Source organism: Panthera onca, chromosome B3 (assembly GCF_046562875.1).
Source record: "Panthera onca isolate mPanOnc1 chromosome B3, mPanOnc1 haplotype 2, whole genome shotgun sequence".
In the NCBI taxonomy this organism is placed as follows: Eukaryota; Metazoa; Chordata; class Mammalia; order Carnivora; family Felidae; genus Panthera; species Panthera onca.
The window spans coordinates 62,045,161-62,064,292 of NC_138344.1; the positions used below are offsets into that span (position 1 = coordinate 62,045,161).

Sequence of the window (19,132 nt, forward strand, 5' to 3'; positions counted from 1 at the left end):
TCACAGAACCAACTATTTTATTACACTGTGGGTGGACTGGGGCCTGTGGAGGGCAGGGGGATGGGTGGGGTGTGATGCCTGAGAGCCCTGGGGCATGTGGGGAGGATACAGAGCATCAGGCTCTGCAGGGTGCACTCTTCGGGGCAGGGAAGAGGCAGCCCCTTCCCACTCCTCTCACCCATCCCCATGGCATTAAATAAACAAAAAGGAACTCTATACAGCACAAAATATACAGGGAGGTCCTACCCCCCAGCCCTCAACTGTGCATAGTGACAGGGCCAGGTCTGAAGGGCAGGGCTGGGACCTCCAGCTTCTGACATTGCAGCTTTGAACAGGAAACAAAACTCCAACTTCTTTGAAATCCCAGGCAGACAGGTCCATCTGTGTGTGGGACTCTGGGTTCAAAGGTTTTCTGCTCCTCCCAGGCCCTGGAGCTTTCTCAGGAACCAGAGGCCTAAGCTTAGCTGAGACATATCCCAGAGGGGCTGGAGCCTGGCCTCAGGAGTGGGCCTGGGAAACAGGCTAGAGCGGTCTGGCCCCAAAGTCTTCCCCAGCTCAGGCTTCCATCTTGGCAAAAAGGAAGCAGGGCCAGGTGAGAGCTGGAAAGCGTCTGCGAGAGTTCTAGAGTGAAAGGCCAAGGTAGCCCCAGGCTCAGAGGGGCCGGGTTGTGTGGTTATAGACCAGGTGCTCCGTGTCCTCTGTGGTCGAGACTGTGGAGCTGGCAGGGGTAGGGGGTTGGGGGTGGCAGTGGTGGTGGTGGTGTCTGTGGAAGCCCTTTCTCTGGTTCTTGAAGAAGCAGTAACCCAGTATGGTGACCACCACCACGATGCAGGTGACCAGGAGTACTGCAATGGCCACCTCCACGGAGCCTGGGGGGAAAAAGAGGCCTAATGGAGAAGCTCCCGGGGCCTGCTCAGCTCTGATGCCCAACCTCCCACTCTGTGCAGAGGGGACCAAGTCAAATGGATGCCAGGTGTGGAAAGACCTCCAGCGTACGAGCAGCTGGGCTCCATTAGGAGCTCAAGGAAAGGCCTGGGACTCTGACGGCAAACATAGGACACGCGCTTTCCGGTGCCTCCCTCCTCTGCCCATGGCAGGTATCACTACTGACTGTAGCTCTCAGTCCCTTGAGCCAACCTCAGGATCCTTCTGAACACAGGTTTAGGGGATCACATGGAGTTGATCCTTGAGATGATACCTACTCACTGGTGAGAGGGCAGATGGGGCTTACCTACATTAGGAATGGGGTTTTCCTGCTGCAGATCAAAAACATCCTTCTCTACAAAATAATGAGGAGAGAGACAAATCAGTACTAAAGGCTCTGAGACTCAGTTGCTCCTCGGTGCCCCAGACGGCCCACTGCCATCCTCCCCCACCCCCATTGCAGCACTCTGCTGATGCGCTGAGTGCTCTAGCTCAGCCTTTCCCCTCCCCATGTTCCGTCCCCTCCCCCACTGCCCAGCTCACTGGAGATGCCACGACAGGACTCGAGACATTGCTGCTCCTCCTCAAAATTGTTCTTGTTGCCATAACAACCACCATAGGTGAAGCGGGCACAGCGTTCACTTAAGGGGTTGTAGTACCAGCGTGGGATGTTCTCCAGGCAGAGGCCTGTGTCTGGCAGGTCCACGCAGTGCCCTGGGGGGTAAGGAATGGGCCAAAGGATGAGTGAGTCCATGGGGGGCCACCCTGCCACCATCCACCAGGCTCCACCTCCTGACCAACCTCATGCTGAGGAAGGCTGAGAGTCAGTGAGGGCCTCCGGGGCCCCAGAAACACACATATCCTGGACAACAGTCTTAGGCACAGAAATACCCCACATGGACTCATGTAACCGTTTTTTTCAATTTTCTTTCAGCTTTTCCGATTGTGTCAAGATCTCGGTTTTCTCTCCAGCACTGGATGGTCTATCTTTTTAACAAAGAAGGCTCAGGGTCTGACCCTGGCAGGCAAATGTCTAGTGGAAATTAATTAATGTTGTTTTATTATAGTTATGGTAATAGTTAATATCAATCTGTAGCACGTAACAGTGGCTTCCCATGTACGCTACTGATGTGAAACTTCCTTTAACACATTAAGGTAGAAATGTATTTGATTTATAGGAAAAGTGGTAAGTAAATAACACCTCAGTGATATGCGGGCATGGTGGTAAGAGGAGGACCGATGCATGAGAAGCGTGAGGCTGAAGAGAGCCTAGGAGCCCGCCAGGTTTCTACCTGCAACCTGGCACACACAGCAGGCCCCTTTGGCATCCTGGAGGGGTGAATAAGGATGGCAGTGCCAGCCTCTCTCCTGACCCAGGGTACCTGAGGAGGACCTCACCTTTGTCACTGGGGAAATGGATGTTCTGGAGCTCCTCGAAGCCACTGGTGTCTGCAAAGATGAAAGATCAGAGGCCCAGGCCAAACAAGGGTCTTGCAGGGGTGCAGGATGAATGGCCAGGCCCTCCCCCTCCGTTGCCCACCGCCCCTCCCTCTCCCAGGCCTCACATTTTTCACAGGTGGCCTCATCAGAGGCGTCGGGGCAGTCGGGAGTGTCGTCACACTCCAGGAAGCGGTCGATGCAGCAGCCATTGCTGCAGCGGAACTCGGTGGGGTGACAGGTGCCAGAGCACACTGGGTGGGGCGGGATGGTGTTGAGGGTGAGGTCAGGCTCCAGCAGAGGTCACCAAGTACCAGAATCCATCATCTACCTGGCCTTCTCTACCCCAGCAGAGCATTGTGACATGTCCCCTGCTCCCCTTCTAGCACCCCCCACCCGAACCCTCCTACACACAAACTGGGGAGTTCCTGATAGGGTGCTGGGTTGTAGTGGGTGGGGTGCCTGTGGTCCTTCCATATCCTACGAGGGCAGGAATGGGTTGGGCAAAGGAGTTCAGACAGGGGCAAAGACATGACCTGGCAGGGGTGAGGGGAAGAGGAAGGAGCAAAGCCCACCTGGATGGTGCCTGTCCATTGAGGGGCCTGGGAGAGAGAAAACAGACAAGTGAGAGGAGTCAGGGCCAGGTCCCAGCAGGGATGAGCTGATTGGGGGTAGGGGGGTGGGGGCTGGGAATGCAGGACTCCCAAGCCCACTGTCCTGACGATGGAGAGACCACATACCCTGGGGGAAAGTCAGGGTCCCCAAGCTACCTGGTAAAGGCCCACCTTGCACATCCCGGCAGGCTAGCTTGCACTCTTCTTCCCGAAGGTAGTTGTTCTTATTGCCCAAGCAACCTCCATAAATGAAACTCTTGCAAATCTGTTCCGTGGGGTCGTAGTACCAGCGGGGGAAGGAACCGCGGCAGCGGCCCACCTTGTTGGATGCAAGGCAATATTCTGGGGGAGGGGAGGAAAGCTTGTGAGGGGGCCCTGTGGGGCCCCATCATCAGAGGGGGCCGGCTCCAGGTACTGCCTCCCTGTCCCCTCCCTTACCTTCTGTCTGCTTGGCAGACAACACAGTAACTGTGACATTGGCCGTGCTCTCTGGCTGGTCTGAGTCGGCCACTGTCAGCTGGAACAGGTAGGTGCCTTCCTTGAGTCCCCACAGCTTCACCTGGTCCGCCTCATTCTTCTATACACAGGAGTAGCCATCAGGCTGGGACCCCCCGATGTCCCTCAGCTGTCCCAGTCCTCCCAGCCACACCCCCACCTCCATAGGGAAAGCAGAGGAACTTGGTATTAAATGTATCCTCAGCTTCTATCCACCCCAACCATCTGGAACCTCAGGCTGGCCAATGGTCCTGGAAAGGGAACCCTGGAGAGCTGAGGTGGGGGTCAGGGAGCCAGCCTAGTGTCTCACCTCTACTCTGACATCTGTGTCACCCTGCAGTAGGGACCAATCTGTGTTCTCCACACCCTTCAGCACCAGCGGTTCCTGGGGCTGCACCTTCAAGTCTATGCCTGCCCAGGTCTTGGGGATCCGGGACCCTGAAGGGGAAGGTAAGGTAAGATCAATTCTCACTGAATGGGCCAGAGCTCTCCTGAAGTGGGGAGCAATACGGGCCACACCTAAACCAACCTAGGACTCAGCAGCCTGCATGGGGTACAGGCAAGAGCTCACAACTAAATCATCATCTTGCTCTCTATTTAGATAGTCTTTGTTACACTGAAGATATTTTTAATGTTGTAAAACCTACTTTTGAAGAAAAGTTCTGAACAGCATGTGTCATTTGATCCCATTTAGGGGAAAAATATATATAGGAGAGGAGCTTATTCTCATTTTCTTTTTATTTATTTAAGTTTACTTATTTGGAGAGACAGTGAGAGTGCACACACATGCATGGGGGAGGGGCAGAGAGCATCCCAAGCAGACTCCTTGCTGTCAGTGCAAGAGCCTGAATTGGGGCTTCATCCCATGAACCATGACTCGGGCTCATGACCTGAGTCGAAATCAAGAGTCGGACTCTTAACTGACTGAGCCACCCTGGTGTCCCTATTTATTTTATTTTATTTTAAGTAGGCTTCATACCCAGTGCAGAGCCCAACATGGGGCTTGGACTCAGGATGCTGAGATCAAGAGTCAGACACTTAATTGGCTGAGCCACCTAGGTGTCCCCTCCCCCATTTTCTATAATACGCAAGTACTTGTGCTAATTGCTTTTAAAAATTAAAGTAACACTATTTTTGAAAAGCCAAATAAGTAAATGTGTAATTAACACTATTACCCCTCATTCTGCTCTTCTGGATTGCTGCTGAGAAGCCCATCCTGGTAGAACCGTAAGCACAGAGTCCCTGGGCAGCAACGTGGCAAGACTTGGTGTCCTAGAGTATGTAGCCACAGGAGGAGGGTGCCTCTGCCACCTCAGACAGACTCTGCCTCCCATTATAAGGGGTCTTGAGGGAATCACACCCTCCCTCAACCTGACAATGCCTGTGCCTGAGGCTTCCTCCGGTCTCAAGTTAGGGACTGGAGAGAAATAAGCACAAAGCAGAATTCCTGTCTGTGGCAGGTTGAAATGGGTAGACCCAGAAAATATGGTTGTGTCTAATCTCCAGAATTTTTGAATGTGACCTTAACTGTAAAAAGAGTGTTAGCAGAAGTAATGAAGCTAAGCATCTCCCTATGAGATCATTCTGGATTAGTTGGGTAGGCCCCATCCAATGATATATTGTCTTTATAAAAGACAGAAGAGGAGAAAACAGAAAGAAGGAAGGCCAAGTGAAGACAGGCAGAAACTGGAGTGTGATGTAGCCACAAGCCAAGGACTGACTGCCTGGCGCCACCAGGAGCTGGAAAGGGCAAGGAAGGATTCTCCCTTAGGGTCTTCAGAGGGAGTATGGCCCTGGCAACACCTGGATTTTGGACTTTTGGCCTCCAGAACTGTAAGACAGTAAATTTCTGTTGTTTTGAATCACCCAGTTTGTAGTAATTTGTTTCAGCAGCCATAGGAAATTACACACTGCGTTGGAGGGGATTCCAGGCAGATAAGACCCAACACCAGGAAGCAACTTGGGAGAAGAGACCCAACAAGATGAAGCAATATGTGGTGTGTGTACAAGACAAGGAAGTGGGCATACAGAGAAGGGAGAGGTCACAGCAAGTCAGAGGAATAGGGAAGGCTTTCTTGAGAAGGGAGAAAGGACTTTTTTTTTTAACCTTTTTAAAAATTAATTTTATTATTATTATTATTATTTTAAAAGTTTATTTTTAAGAGAGAGTGAGGCAGAGGATCTGAAGCAGGCTCTGCGCTGAGAGTGGACAGCCCAACATGGGGCTCGAACTCATGAACTGTGAGATCATGACCTGAGCCGAAGTCAGATGCTTAACTGACTAAGCCACCCAGGTGCCCCAATTTTATTATTTTTTAATGTGTATTTAGTTTTGAGAGAGACAGAGATAGGGTGAGCAGTGAGGGGGTGGGGGGGGGGTGGGCGGGAAGGGGGGACAGAGGATCTGAAGCAGGCTCTGTGCTGACAGCAGAGAGCCCAACGCAGGGCTCGAACTCAGGAACCACGAGATCATGACCTTAGCTGAAGTCAGATACTTAACTGACTGAGCCACCCTGGCACTGCGAGAAAGGATTTTTTAATTCTTTTGTTTTTGTTTTTATTTGGTTGGTTGTAGAGAAGCGTGCGGTGTTGTTGATAACAGCAGGAAACATGAGCCAAAGCAAGGAGTTGGGAATTTGCATGGCCAGTCTGGCAGACATTGAAGAGACCAGCCTGGGTGAGACAGACCATAAAGGGCCCTCAATGCAGGGCCAGAGCATGTGGACACAGCAGAAATATATTTAAATATTTAACAACTAGTGGTACAGGAAGGGGACAGACATGGCCATGAGCAGTGGCACAGAGTTCTAGAGACCACAGCTGCACCAGACATTGACCTCCTAGATGTATGATCGAGGTTCAGGAGTCTATAGGGAGGGGCCAAGGGCCCAGGCAGCAGGGGCACTCCTGAGCACAGGGCAGCAGCTATCTATCCCTCTGTTTGGAATAACGTCTAAGGAGAGAGGAGGCCGGTGAGTGGATCAGAGCCACAGTTCAGAATATGTGAAGGGAGTCGTCTGAATTAAAGGGGTAGCTAAAGGAATGGAAGGGAGGATGTGAGAAGCTTTCCGTGTCTGACAGGCATTGGGAACTGAGAAGAGTAGGGCACAGAGAAAAGGGAAACCAGATCTAGAGGGAACCTAGAGTTCAATTATAGAGAAGTTGAACTTGAGCAGGGAAGACCACTGAGGAAGTAATCAGCAGGCAGTGGAAGTGTGCATGAGGACTTCTGACAGGCCAGAGCTGGAGACAGGTATGGAGTTGTCTTTATTAACAAAGCTGCCAATAGTTTATTTTGTGACATAGCAAAGTACCTAAAATTCAAATTTTTGTGTTCATAAATTGGAATACAGCTTCATCTACTCATTTACATATTGTTGACAGCTGCTTTCACCTTACAACAGGAGAGCTGAGCAGCTGGAACAGAGACTATATGGGCCACAAAGTGTAAGATATTTCCTATTTGAACCTTTACAGAAAGTTTACTGACCATGAATCTCTATCACCTACCTTCCTAACCATCCTATCACAGCTGCATTCTTGCCCCTCTCCAGATGAAAAAATTAACATTAGAGAGGTTAAATAACCTGCCCAGGGTCACTCATTTTCTGAACAGCAGAGCAGGGATCTGAACTCTGGTCTATCTGACTCCATAGCTCATGGTCTTTATAAAACACCATGCTGCAGTCCACTCACCTACTTAGAGGAGTGATTTTGATTGCTTTTCATTATCTTAGGGTTGTTTTTGACTTAGGTAATACATATATATTATATAAAATTCAAAAAGTACAAAAGACTTGGGGCACCTGTACGGCTCAGTTGGTGGAGCATGAGACTTGATTTCGGGGTTGTAAGTTTGGTTGGGTGTAGAATTACTTAAAAAATAAAATCTTGAGGGGCACCTGGGTGGCTCAGTCGGTTAAGCAGCCGACTTCGGCTCAGGTCATGATCCCGCGTTCCGTGAGTTCAAGCCCCGCGTTGGGGTCTGTGCTGACAGCTCGGAGCCTGCCTGCTTCCCATTCTGTGTCTCCCTCTCTCTGCCCCTCTCCTCCTCATACTCTGTCTCTCTCAAAAATAAATAGACATTAAAATTTTTTTTTCTTTATTTTTTTTATTTTTATTATTTTTTAATTTTTTCTTTAAATAAAATCTTGAGGCACCTAGGTGGCTCAACTGGTTAAGTGTCTGACCTCAGCTCAGGCCATGATCTCATGGCTCATGAGTTTGAGCTCCACGCTGGGCTCCATGCTGATGGCGTGGAGCCTGCTTGGGATTCTCTGTCTCCCTCTCTCTCTCTCTGCCCCTCCCCACTCTCTATCTCTCTCTGAAAATTAAAAAAAGAAAAAAAAAAGTTAAAAATAAATAAAACCAAAAACCTTACTACTGCCCCCCCCCCCCCCGAAACAAGTACAAAAGAGTAGTATTAAGTCTTGTCCTTTCTTAACCTTTTCCCCTTAACCTCCCAGGGTCCTCTCACTAGAGGCAACCATTCTATTTTATATGTGCATGTGTGACTATCAAGAGACAGTATTGAATTTATAAGAATGCAAGTTCTTCTTCCTGTTTTTCTCACAATGTATTTTGGAAATCCTTCCATAGCAACATGGAGTTTCCCCCTTTCTTGGTTGCACAGTACTCATGTGAATGCATCATAACTTACAACTTATTTAACCAGTGAACCAGTCTCCTCTTGACTTAGATTCTTTCTTTTCTTCTTCCTTCCCTACTAAAAACCAAACCATATTGCCTCAGGGCTTATTATTATTATTATTATTATTATTATTACTACTATTATTATTAAAACAGCACTGCCATATACAATTATAGGATGTGTTGACAGACATTGAGATTGTTTCCAATTCTTTGCTGTTATAAACAGTGCTACAACGAGTAACTGGCTGGTAAGTGGGTTTACACACATATAAGTATAGCCACAAGATGAATTCCTACGAGTGGAACTGTGTTGAGGATTATGTGCATTTACAAGTTTGTATTTTTTTTTTTTAGTATTTATTTATTTATTTATTTATTTATTTATTTAAGTAATCTCTTCACCCAGTGTGGAGCCTGAACTCAACACCGATATCAAGAGTTGCATGATCCCCCGACTGAGCCAGCCAGGCGCCCCCATTTACAGTTTTGATGGACATTGCCAAACTGTCCTCCACCGAGGCTCTACAGAAGGTTATGTCAAGTGTAAGTGAGTTGAAAGGAAGAAGAGAAGGTAAGAGATAAAAGCAGCTGGTAGGAGGCTGAGTCACAGAGATTCCTCTTTGATGAGGCAGAGAAAGCGAGCCACTGGGGGACTCGCAGAGGGGTGGGGAGACCCAACGGGCGAAGACCAGGACAAACAGTGACGGCAAAGGGATGGGAGGAGAGAGCTTCCACAAACATGTCAGATGCAGGTGCAGAGGCCTAGAAGGAGGAGAAAAGGAGGACCTGGGTTGCAGGGGTTGAGAGGAAATAAAACCGGAAGAGCAGGAAAGAAAAGTGCCTGTCTGGGACGAACTGTACCTAGGGGGCTTGGCTGGCATTCAGTAGAGGGTCCAATAGGGGCAGGTCCTGAGGTGACCTCTGAGAGACAAAGCCATGGGGGCAGTGAGCTGGGGGGCACCCATGCCTCTCTCCTTGTGTTTTTCAGAAAGTAATCAGCCAAAGACAAGACTACTTGGGAGTCTACCTACCTGGCAGATAGGCTAGCCCCACCAGCCCCCAGGGTGGAAGTGGACAGCAGAGTGATGCACCTTGGGCCAAACCAGCAACATCCACCCAGCCCCAGGCCCCAGGAGCAAGGGGCAGATGCCCCACCCTACCACTCCCTACTTCCCACCCTCAAGAGAGCAAAGGGCCAGAGTGGCAATAAAGGAAGCCCTTCCCCAGCTGCCAGGCCTCAGGACATCTCCAGGAAACAGACTCCACCTCCTAAGCCACTCTTCCAACAGAAAGAGGGGGAGGGCAAGTAAGGGGAGAGAAGGAAGGAGCAGGGTATTCGGGAGGCCACAAGAATCTAGACTAGATTGGCCACAAACAGGGAAAGGGGAAAAAGCCAACCCACCCTGATTTCTATACCCAATGAGTGAATCAAATGAATCAAAGGTTTAAATGCCCTGAACACCTAGGTGCCCACCTTGCCTGCCTTGGTCCACCCTAGCCTCCAAGATGACTTTATCCTGCTCTTTCCCATCTCCAACCTCTAGCCAGGCTCAGCTGAGAACAGACTCCTTGATACCAAACAGCTCCCCCCAACCCCCAAAGCACTGCAGCACCCTTAAAATGGCCTGGAGCTCGCACTCAGTTCACGCCCTACCCAGCTCCCTAAATAACCCAGGAAATCCCCACTCCACCCTGTGTTGTGCCAAACAAGCCAGCCAGGGTAGGGGCATTTCCAAATGAGGAAGGCTGGTCGCAAGACCCTGTGGCCCCATCCACCTCATCTCCCCGACCAGACCCCAGAGTTTCAGGTGCTGGCCCTGGAGTAGAACTCCCATGGACTCTCTGTGAGATCAGGAAGGCACAAGCAGCTCAGGTCAATTAGAGTCATCACCACCTACACTCTCTGCTACTTCCTTGTGGAACAGGCTCAGGCCCTGGCCCAGTGGGACTCAGGTGGCCCAGCCTGCCCCAGAGATGGTGCCTATTCTCCCCCCTCCCCCACCCAGAATCCCCATCCCACCTCTCCTCAGAGACCCAAGAGAGCTACTGGAAGAAGGAGGGGGAGAAGAGTGGGTCCCTAACGTGAGAGAGAGTTTGGCCCAGGAAAAAGCTGTAAAGTCCCTTTTCCTCTTTCCAGAATTGAGACCACCCCCAGATTGAGTACCAGCCCAGTCCTGGCCCCTGAGCTCCCAGTCTCTGGTTCTATTATCTGCTGGGCTATCATGGGTCAGAGTGCTAGGTTTCTACCAAAAACGTGGTCTTGTGTGAAAATCAGCATAGAACTTTTGGAGATCCTGCCTGGATTGAGTCCCACGTCTCTGATTTATGGGCAGTGCTATCCTGGGCAAATTATTATTATTATTTTTTAATTTATTGTCAAATTGGTTTCCATACAACACCCAGTGCTCATCCCAACAGGTGCCCTCCTCAATGCTGGGCAAATTATTTAACATGGGAGTCGGTTTCCTAATCTAAAAAGTGGGATGACAACTAATAGCACCCTTTTCAGAAGTGGTTATCATGAGGCCTAAGTCAGAGTCTAAGTGGCACAGCAATCAGTAAACTATAAAGTGCTAACAGAGGTTATCAGTTGTGACCCATCCCTGCCCTGGAGCCCCACCTGGCCAGAACATCAGACAGAGAAAATGGGGAACGAAGGTCTCTGGAGGGGCCCCAATCCCAGCTGACTGCTCAGTCCCAGCAAGGAGGAGGAGGAGGAGCCCCCACTTTGCCCTTATCCGTGGAAGTAAACAAGGTGAGCAGACCTTGTAGCTTGGCTATCACATCCTAAGCTGGGAGAGCCCTGCCTGGCTCACCCGCGTACACACACACCTGCCTGGACAGCTGACATCCCTCCCCTACCAGGTATACATACCAGTGGGCTGACTCACTCAGCAACCCTGCTCACCCCCACCCAGAGCCTCTGGCTACTGTGCCCACAACACCACCCCTTCCTCTTTTGGGTCAACCTCAGACTGGGCTTGTTCTTTAGCATCTGGGGTCTTGGAGTCGTCCCCATACCACCAAAAGGCCAACAGGTGGGAAGAGGGGGTGCAGAGAGATGCTAACCAGTCCCAAGCCCAGCAGTAGAGAAGCAGACTATCCTTCCCCGGGGCTCACTTGACAGGGCCTCAAGGCACCTAGCACAGTGCTTGGCCAGGGGTGTCTAGCTAGTCACCAGGTGGCCTCCAGAGGACTCACTCCCTGACTTAGCATATGAGGGCCAGCAATCGGGAATCCGGGAATCCGGGAATCCGGAGGAGCTGCCTCCTCTCTCCCAAACACACATCCCAGAGCACCAGCCCACTCAACATCCTGAATTAGGGAGCCAGAGTCTGGATTTTAGGATGTCACCCCTCCCCACTCTAGTAGCCTGTCCTGTGTTTACTGTTTATACTGCCCACTTCCAAGGAGGAGTCAGGGCTGAATGGGACTGTCCTCCTCACTCTTTCTGATGCTCGCCTCCCCCAGGACTCCATTACCAGTCCCTTTTCTGAGTCTCCCCACATCCATCCAACCGGGTCCCCTCGTACTTACCTCCAAAGCCCTGGGTCCGAAGCTGGCGGTAGGAGCGGTAAACCTCCCGCGTGAGGTAGTTGATGAAGCCCTCCCTGGGTGCGAACTTGCACACGAAGTTCTGCTCGTAGAGGCAGTTCATTAGGAAGCAAGCGGCAATGGCGTCCTCCCCGCCGTCGGGCTGCAGCTCCACCAGCGCCAGGTTGCAGTTCTGGGTGGTGCAGCAGGCGCGCACGCAGTCCCAGCCGCGGCGCACGGTCGGGGAGCCCAGGAAGGTGGCCCCGTTGCCGACCGAGGCCTCGGTGTCGAGCACGAAGGCAGGCACCCCGGCGGTAAAGCGGTCCAGGCAGGCGCCTCCCGCGGGCAGGCCGGGGGGCGCGGGCGGCGGCCCGGCCTCGGTGCCCAAGAGATCGAGGGCGCACAGGAGCCACACGGTGACTGCTGGGACGCTGGCCTGGGAGAGGCGGGCACGGGCCATCATCCTTCCCGGGGCCGTTGCCCTCCTCCCCACGGGGGTCACCTTCACTGTGCGGCCCTCTGGGCTCCGAGGGTGCTTGAGACCTGAAAGAGGGGAGGAGACGGAGGAGGAGACACACCGGATCAGCCGGAGACTTCCAGGGAGGCGGGCAGGCCAGGAGGAAGTCGAGAAGAGGGCTGGGGAGCACCCCAGGCCCCGGGAGTGAGGAAGGGTACGCGGGCTCAGCCCTCCCACTCCCACTCCGGTGACCCGGCCGCTCTCGGACCCCCAGATGGACGGCTAAGGAGCTCACGTACCCGGGCACACGCAGCAGCGCAGAACAAAGGGCCACACATGCTCCGAGCCCGCTCCGTTCCCGCCTCGCGCTCCGGGGCCCGGGTTACCTGCGCAGGTGAGTGGGGTGGGGCTGCCCCTGCCGAGGTTCCGGTCCCGGCTTCCTGCGCGGCTCGGGCCCCCGCTTCCGCCCCGGTGCCAGGTGCGCTGAGGCTCGGCCACTTCCTCCCCGGGTTTCTGGTGAAACTGAGTCAGTGCGGCCGGGGCGGGGCGGACATTAACCCCAGCGCCGCCGGCCCCGCCTACTGCCGTTGCGCCGCCACCTGCCCGCCCTGCCCTGCCGCGCTCCGCCACCGCCACCCCATGTCTCCGGACCCCTTCCCCGCGGACTGCTCCCGGCACCGTCTCTGGGTCCCGGCCCCGGGCGGCGCCCCTCGATGCTGCTCTACGTAGGCTCTGCCGAGGCCAGCCTCACGGCAGGGCCCCGCACCCCAGAAGTGCAGCCGGTTCTCTGGCCTGGACGCCGCAGCAGAGTCGTCCATTCGGGGGTCCAGCACTCCCGCCTCCTTTTCCGGTCGGGGCCAGCATTCCCAGCTCCTGGCCTGAGGCGCTTGAGAAGGAGCTGGGGGAGGAGAAATGGGGCAAAGCCCGACGCCAACGGCAAACGATCTTGCCGCCGTCGACAGCCCTCGGGAAATCATTTTCATCTCGTGGCGGGAAGAGATCCCAGAAGATGTGGGGCTGCACCTTTGGTAACTGGAATCCCGGATGCCTGCTCCAGGGTCACCGCCCTTGCCAGCTCCGGGAAGCCCTCCTTTCTGCCAGAGTGAGCAGTTGAGGCAATTTCCTCCTTCCAGGTTTCCCTGCTAGACCTGCAGTGGTTCCATTTTGTTTGAGGCCCTTCCTTGTACTGAAGTTTACATTCAGGTCTCTGTCAGAGCTGAGTCCCTGTTAGCTCTCATTGGTCTGCCGCCTCCTTCCCTGGAGTACAGGGTCCCTCTTCTCTCCCACTAAGAGGGTGCTTCTGGTCAAGAGCTGGTCGTCCTCTTCCAGTAGAATGCCATCCTTGGAAGCTAGAAGCTCCAGCTCACCAAAGTAATTGAGATAATGACCTTCACAGATCTGTGGGTTCCTTGAAACCATGAGTGAAGAACTCCTCTTAAAGACCATTCTTACAGAGCAAGATTGGCCTTGTTAATGTTCTCCCCAAAAAGAGATTCCACACCTTTTCATGATGATCTAACAAATCCCGCCCAGTGAGAACGTTCTTCCTAATTTCTCATCTAGAGCAGCTTTACCTACTAGGTCCTGTAGCCACCCTTTGATCATTTTCCTGGATGACCTGCAACACTCCTCAACTGCCTACATTATGAGTGTTAGGGGTGGGAATCTGGGGTCTGTCCCCCTCCTCTGGATTTTCTGCTTTTTTTCTCATTGCCCCTCGCACACTGGTGGACACAGGACAATGATGTTATGCTGAGAATGCAGCAAAAGATTGTGCAGTTACTGGGGAGAAAGGGTTTTGTTGTGAGCAGATTTCTGCCTCCCCCAATACCTTATACATACAAGAATCCTAACACAGGAGTCTATGACCTTATGGTGACGTGACTTAACCATAGGTTTATCATTACATCCATCTACACCATTACAAAAACCTGTATTTCTCAAGCCTGACAATGCCCAAATGCTGTTTTTAAGTACTTCCCACACGTTGCCCTATATATTGAAAACAAACCAAGAAAGTAGGTACTATTTTTATCCCCATTTTACAGGTGAACGGACAGGCTCAGACAGGTAATGTAGCAGGTAGCAGAGGGAGGATCAGAGTCTAGGCAGACCAATTCCATTGCTTTAGCGCCTAAACCCTGGGCTTTACTACACTCGCAACTCTGACTTCAGCTGGACCTTCCACCCTGCCCACAGATTTAGCTCGCCAGAAACAAAAACTCATTTTCAAGTGGTGGGCAGCCCCCTTTAGTTAAGATGCTGGCACAACTTGACATAATTGCTAATGCTCACAGCTACTCTGAGAATAGTTTCCACTTTGCAGAGAAGTTCACTAACTCCATTGAGCTCACAGTGAAGAGTGGGAGGCAGAGCTGGATAGGGCTTGAGTATGTGGACTTTAGACTCAGGCTTCTGGGTTTAACTCTCACCTACCACTTACTATCTGTGTGGCCTTTGGCAAGTTATTTAGCCTCTCTGTGCCTTGGTCTCCTTGTGTATGAAGTGGGGCCTCATAGGTTATTATGAAGATTAAATGAGTTAATGCAGATAAAACATTTGATACCATGAGTGCCCAAAAGTAACAGAGCTAGAATTTTATTCCAAGTCTCTCTGCCGTCAAAAACTACACTTTTCCTACTACTTTATACTGCTTCCTACATACTGAGAAGAAAAACTACGCATGAGAGGAAAAAAGACTAAGTCCACCCAAGTGGTGAAAGCAATGGCATTTGAATGGCGGGAATATGGGGTAACATTTTCTTCTTTCTAGTTTTTAAGTTATCTTCCAAGTTCCCTTTAGTGAGTTTCCACAATGAAGACCAGAAATATATCCTGACAGTCTCCACATTCATCATATTTAGTGCCACATTGCTCTTCTCTCCCCTTTCTCTCCTGGTCTCATTGTCCCTGCCACTTTGGAGTTATCTTTGCCCTCTGCCTTTCCTTGGGCTTTCCCTGCAAACATCTAGCTGGCTCCTGGGTACTGACAGTCTTCCCTGGTATTGGGTCACACCTATCCCTTCTGTCTACTGCCATTGCTGTCCTTGCTCTGAGCTCTGTGCCAGCTTCCAGATGAACTCCAGGCCACCTTGCACGCTGCGTGAGGTTGCCTCCTCCAGCCTTGCCTTCATCTGCCCTTTACCCGTTTAGACCCTTAGTGACCGCCACCCCCCCCCTCCCCATAGCCTCTCTGGCAGTGTACACAGAGCCAGCTGTCCCCTGGATGGATTCATAAAGTACGCTTTGTAGAGAAGCAAAGAGTGTTAAACCTGCTGAGGGGCTTAGCTAAAGGTGTTCCTCTTACATATAGGAAACTGAGCTCAGAGACTTGTCCTTGATTTGTTCAGAGACACAGAGCTAATGTGTAGCAGAGGGCCATATGCAGGCTTAAGGTCTCCTGACTGCCAACCTTATGCCCTTTCCATGATTCTGCCATGCCTTCCTGCAAAGCATTTCCAGATGATATGGTTTTCTAATTGTTTATTGCAGGCCCAAGAGGAGCTGTCTGGGTAAGTTAGCTCTTTTGTTAGACCATGTGGCTCACCCTCCCTCTGTGAGCTTGGAGAAGAGTAGGCCTGGGTTTATGCTACTGACTTCATTCTTATGTGCCATATCACCAGTACCAACCATTACTCTTAGGACTGGGTGCTTTGGTGAGAATATTCAGTCCTTAACACCACTGCTAGAAAAGGAACGCTGACTACCTTGTCTCAGATGGTGATCTGGTGGTTTCTAATCAGTAGGTGTGGTGGGTCGTCTACAATGATGGCCAGCAAAGGTGGTAGACCCTACTTCACCTTCCCGTATATGCACACTGCTCCTCCCACCAAGAGGTGGCATCTGTGTTCCCTTCCCTTTGAATCTGTAACTTGCTTTGACCAACAGGACATGCAGAAGTGGTACCCTGTGACTTCCGGGCTGTAGCCACATGGCTTGCATTTTTCCCTCTTAGAACCAGTTGTGACACAAAGAAGCTTGACTCCCCTGCAGGAGCGAGAGACCACCTGAAGAGAGCAAGCCCCTGGAGGATGTGAGACAATGAAGGAAGAGAGAGAGAAGTACAGCTATCTTGAAGCCACCCCAGGTGAGTAGCTGTGTGAAGCCATCTTCTATCCTTAGCCTCAGTCCAGCTCCCCTCAGAGACTGGCTGTGCCTGCCAAGCCCTGCCCAAGATGCAGAACTGGGAGTAAATAAATGGCTGTGTTTGTTTTACGTCTTTGTATTTTGGGGTGGTTTGTTATGTGGCAATAATAACTGAAATGGAAGGATAATATATTTACAGATTAAATTTTAGTTTTAATTATTTAATGATCATAAACAATACATTTTATTTTATTTTATTTATTTTGTGGTGACAAAACCCAGGAACGAATAAACAATAAATTTTAGAAATAAATTTCCATTTTAATTATCTAAGTCAAAGCCCATGAATTCTCTTGATAATGTAGAACCAATAATTTTTGGTAAGGAATTTTGGGGAAAGTAATGCAATACTTTTCAGGGTGAGGCCACTGTGATTGGTTCAATCTTTATTTAAGGGAGACAGATCTTCTTGGATATTACTACAGCCTTAAAGAGGCATTTTAATTTTTTTTAATGTTTATTCATTTCTGAGAGATAGAGACAGAGCACAAGCTGGTGGGGTGGGTGTGCAGAGAGAGAGGTAGACACAGAATCCAAAGCAGGCTCCAGGCTCTGAGCTGTCAGCACAGAGCCTGATGCGGGGCTTGAACTCACGAACCGTGAGATCATGACCTGAGCCGGAGTTAGATGCTTAACCGACTGAGGCACCCAGGCGCCTCTTAAAGGGGCATTTAAAAAGAATTATACTAATGCAAAAATGCCCACACGGTATTCCAGTGTGGTAGGTGACTTCTAAATTGCCACCAGTTGTCTAGCCCTTCTGATTTTCATGCCCTGTGTCATGTTTTCCCCTTGAGGGTGGCTGGGCCTAGTAACTGACTTCTGATGAATAGAAAACAGCAAAAGTCATGGCATGTCACTTCCTAGATTAGGGTACAAAAAGACTGTGACTTCTACCTTGCTTGCCTACCACCTTCCTCTCATGCCCTGGCTCTAGCGGAAGGTAGCTGCCATGTGGCGAGGAGTCCTCTAGAGAGGTCCTTGTGGCAAGGGATTAATGTCTCTGAGCAACAGCCCTTGCCAGCACCTGACTTGCAGCCTTCTGAGAATCCCTTACCCAGAGGAGCCAGCCAAGCCGCCTGCTGAAACAGTGATATAATAAAACTTAATGTTTTGGGGTGCCTGGGTGGCTCAGTCGGTTGAGCGTCCGACTTCAGCTCAGGTCATGATCTCACGGTCCGTGAGTTCGAGCCCCGCGTCGGGCTCTGTGCTGACAGCTCAGAGCCTGGAGCCTGTTTCAGATTCTGTGTCTCCCTCTCTCTCTGACCCTCCCCCGTTCATGCTCTGTCTCTGTCTCAAAAATAAATAAAAAAACATTAAAAAATTTAAAAAATAAAATAAATAAATACTTAATGTTTTAAGCTGTAAAATTTTGGGATAATTTGTTATGCAGCTTTATATGACTAACGTATTTGTTAACAGAAAAAAATAGGATATCAAACTATAAACAGTTTCTTTGGTACAACTTTTTAGAGAGCTAATATGACCATAAATGTCAAACTCCCCTAAAATTTTACACACCCTTGTAGCCCCACCTCTAGAAATTTCTCTTAAGGGAAAAGAAAAATCATGGAATGCTAACAAAGGAATAGTTACAGGGATGTTCAGAACAGTACTATTTATAATGGCAAAAAACTGGTAGCAATCCATATATCTAATGATAGGGGATTGAGTAACTGTGTCATGGAATTGTTGCTAATAGAAGAGGTTGGAATCCATTAGTGAGTCTTTTTTTTTTTTTTTTAATGTTTTTATTTATTTTTGAGACAGAGAGAGACAGAGCATGAGCGGGGAAGGGGCAGAGAGAGAGGGAGACACAGAATCCGAAGCAGGCTCCAGGCTCTGAGCCGTCAGCATAGAGCCCGATGCGGGGCTTGAACTTACAGACTGTGAGATCATGACCTGAGCCAAAGTCGGACACTCAACTGACTGAGCCACCCAGGCGCCCCATAGTGAGTCTTGAAAACAAACTGACTTGCTGTTAGCATTTGAAAAAATAAAATGAAATAGAGTTAAAAATATCAAAATAAAGGTAAGTTTTTCTTCATAAGAAAATTTTCATTTCAGCAATCCCTATCAAAATAACACCAGAATTCTTCACAGAGCTAGAACAAAGAATCCTAAAATTTGCATGGAACTGGAAAAGACCGTGAATAGCAAAGCAATCCTGAAAAAGAAAACCAAAGCTGGAGGCATCATAATTCCGAACTTCAAGCTCTATTACAAAGCTGTAATCATCAAGACAGTATTGTACTGGCACAAAAACAGACACATAGTTCAATAGAACAGAATAGAAAACCCAGAAATGGACCCACAAATGTATGGCCAACTAATCTTTGACAAAGCAGGAAAGAATATCCAATGGAAAAAAGACAGTCTCTTCAGCAAATGGTGTTGGGAAAACTGGACAGTGACCTGCAGAAGAATGAACCTGGACCACTTTCTTACAACATACACAAAAATAAACTCAAAATGGACAAAAGACCTAAACCGAAGACAGGAAGCCATCAAAAATCCTGGAGGAGATAACAGGCAACAACCTCCCTGACCTCAGCTGCAGCAACTTCTTACTTGACATGTCTCCAGAGGGAAGGGAAACAAAAGCAAAAATGAACTATTGGGACCTAATCAACATAAAAATCTTCACAGTGAAGGAAACAATCAACAAAACTAAAAGACAACCTACAGAATGGGAGAAGATATTTGCACATGAAATATCAGATAAAGGGTTAGTATCCAAAATCTATCAAGAACTTATCAAACTCAACACCCTAAAAACAAATCGTCCAGTGAAGAAATGGGCAGAAGACATGAATAGACACTTCTCCAAAGAAGACATCCAGATGGCTAACAGACACATGAAAAAATGCTC

At 49.9% G+C, this 19,132-nt stretch overlaps 2 protein-coding genes across 2 annotated transcripts in view; one reads left to right on the forward strand and one right to left on the reverse strand.

Annotated features, from left to right (window-relative positions):
- On the reverse strand, positions 1-13,533 carry SPINT1 (serine peptidase inhibitor, Kunitz type 1). The gene is made up of 13 exons (XM_060619678.3): positions 13,381-13,533; positions 12,907-13,012; positions 12,414-12,860; positions 11,661-12,200; positions 3,781-3,908; positions 3,414-3,552; positions 3,147-3,317; positions 2,937-2,963; positions 2,490-2,615; positions 2,323-2,373; positions 1,468-1,638; positions 1,232-1,279; positions 1-869 (listed from the first exon to the last, which is right to left on the reverse strand). The coding sequence occupies exons 1-13, from the start codon at positions 13,531-13,533 to the stop codon at positions 652-654; spliced, it is 2,325 nt and encodes a 774-aa protein (XP_060475661.3). The 3' UTR covers positions 1-651.
- PPP1R14D (protein phosphatase 1 regulatory inhibitor subunit 14D) overlaps positions 12,739-19,132 on the forward strand; it is a 27,996-nt gene continuing 21,602 nt past the window's right edge. The window contains exons 1-2 of the mRNA XM_078448501.2: positions 12,739-13,216; positions 16,070-16,201. The gene's annotated coding sequence lies outside the window, so the exon portion shown is untranslated. The remainder of the gene's footprint in view (positions 13,217-16,069; positions 16,202-19,132) is intronic.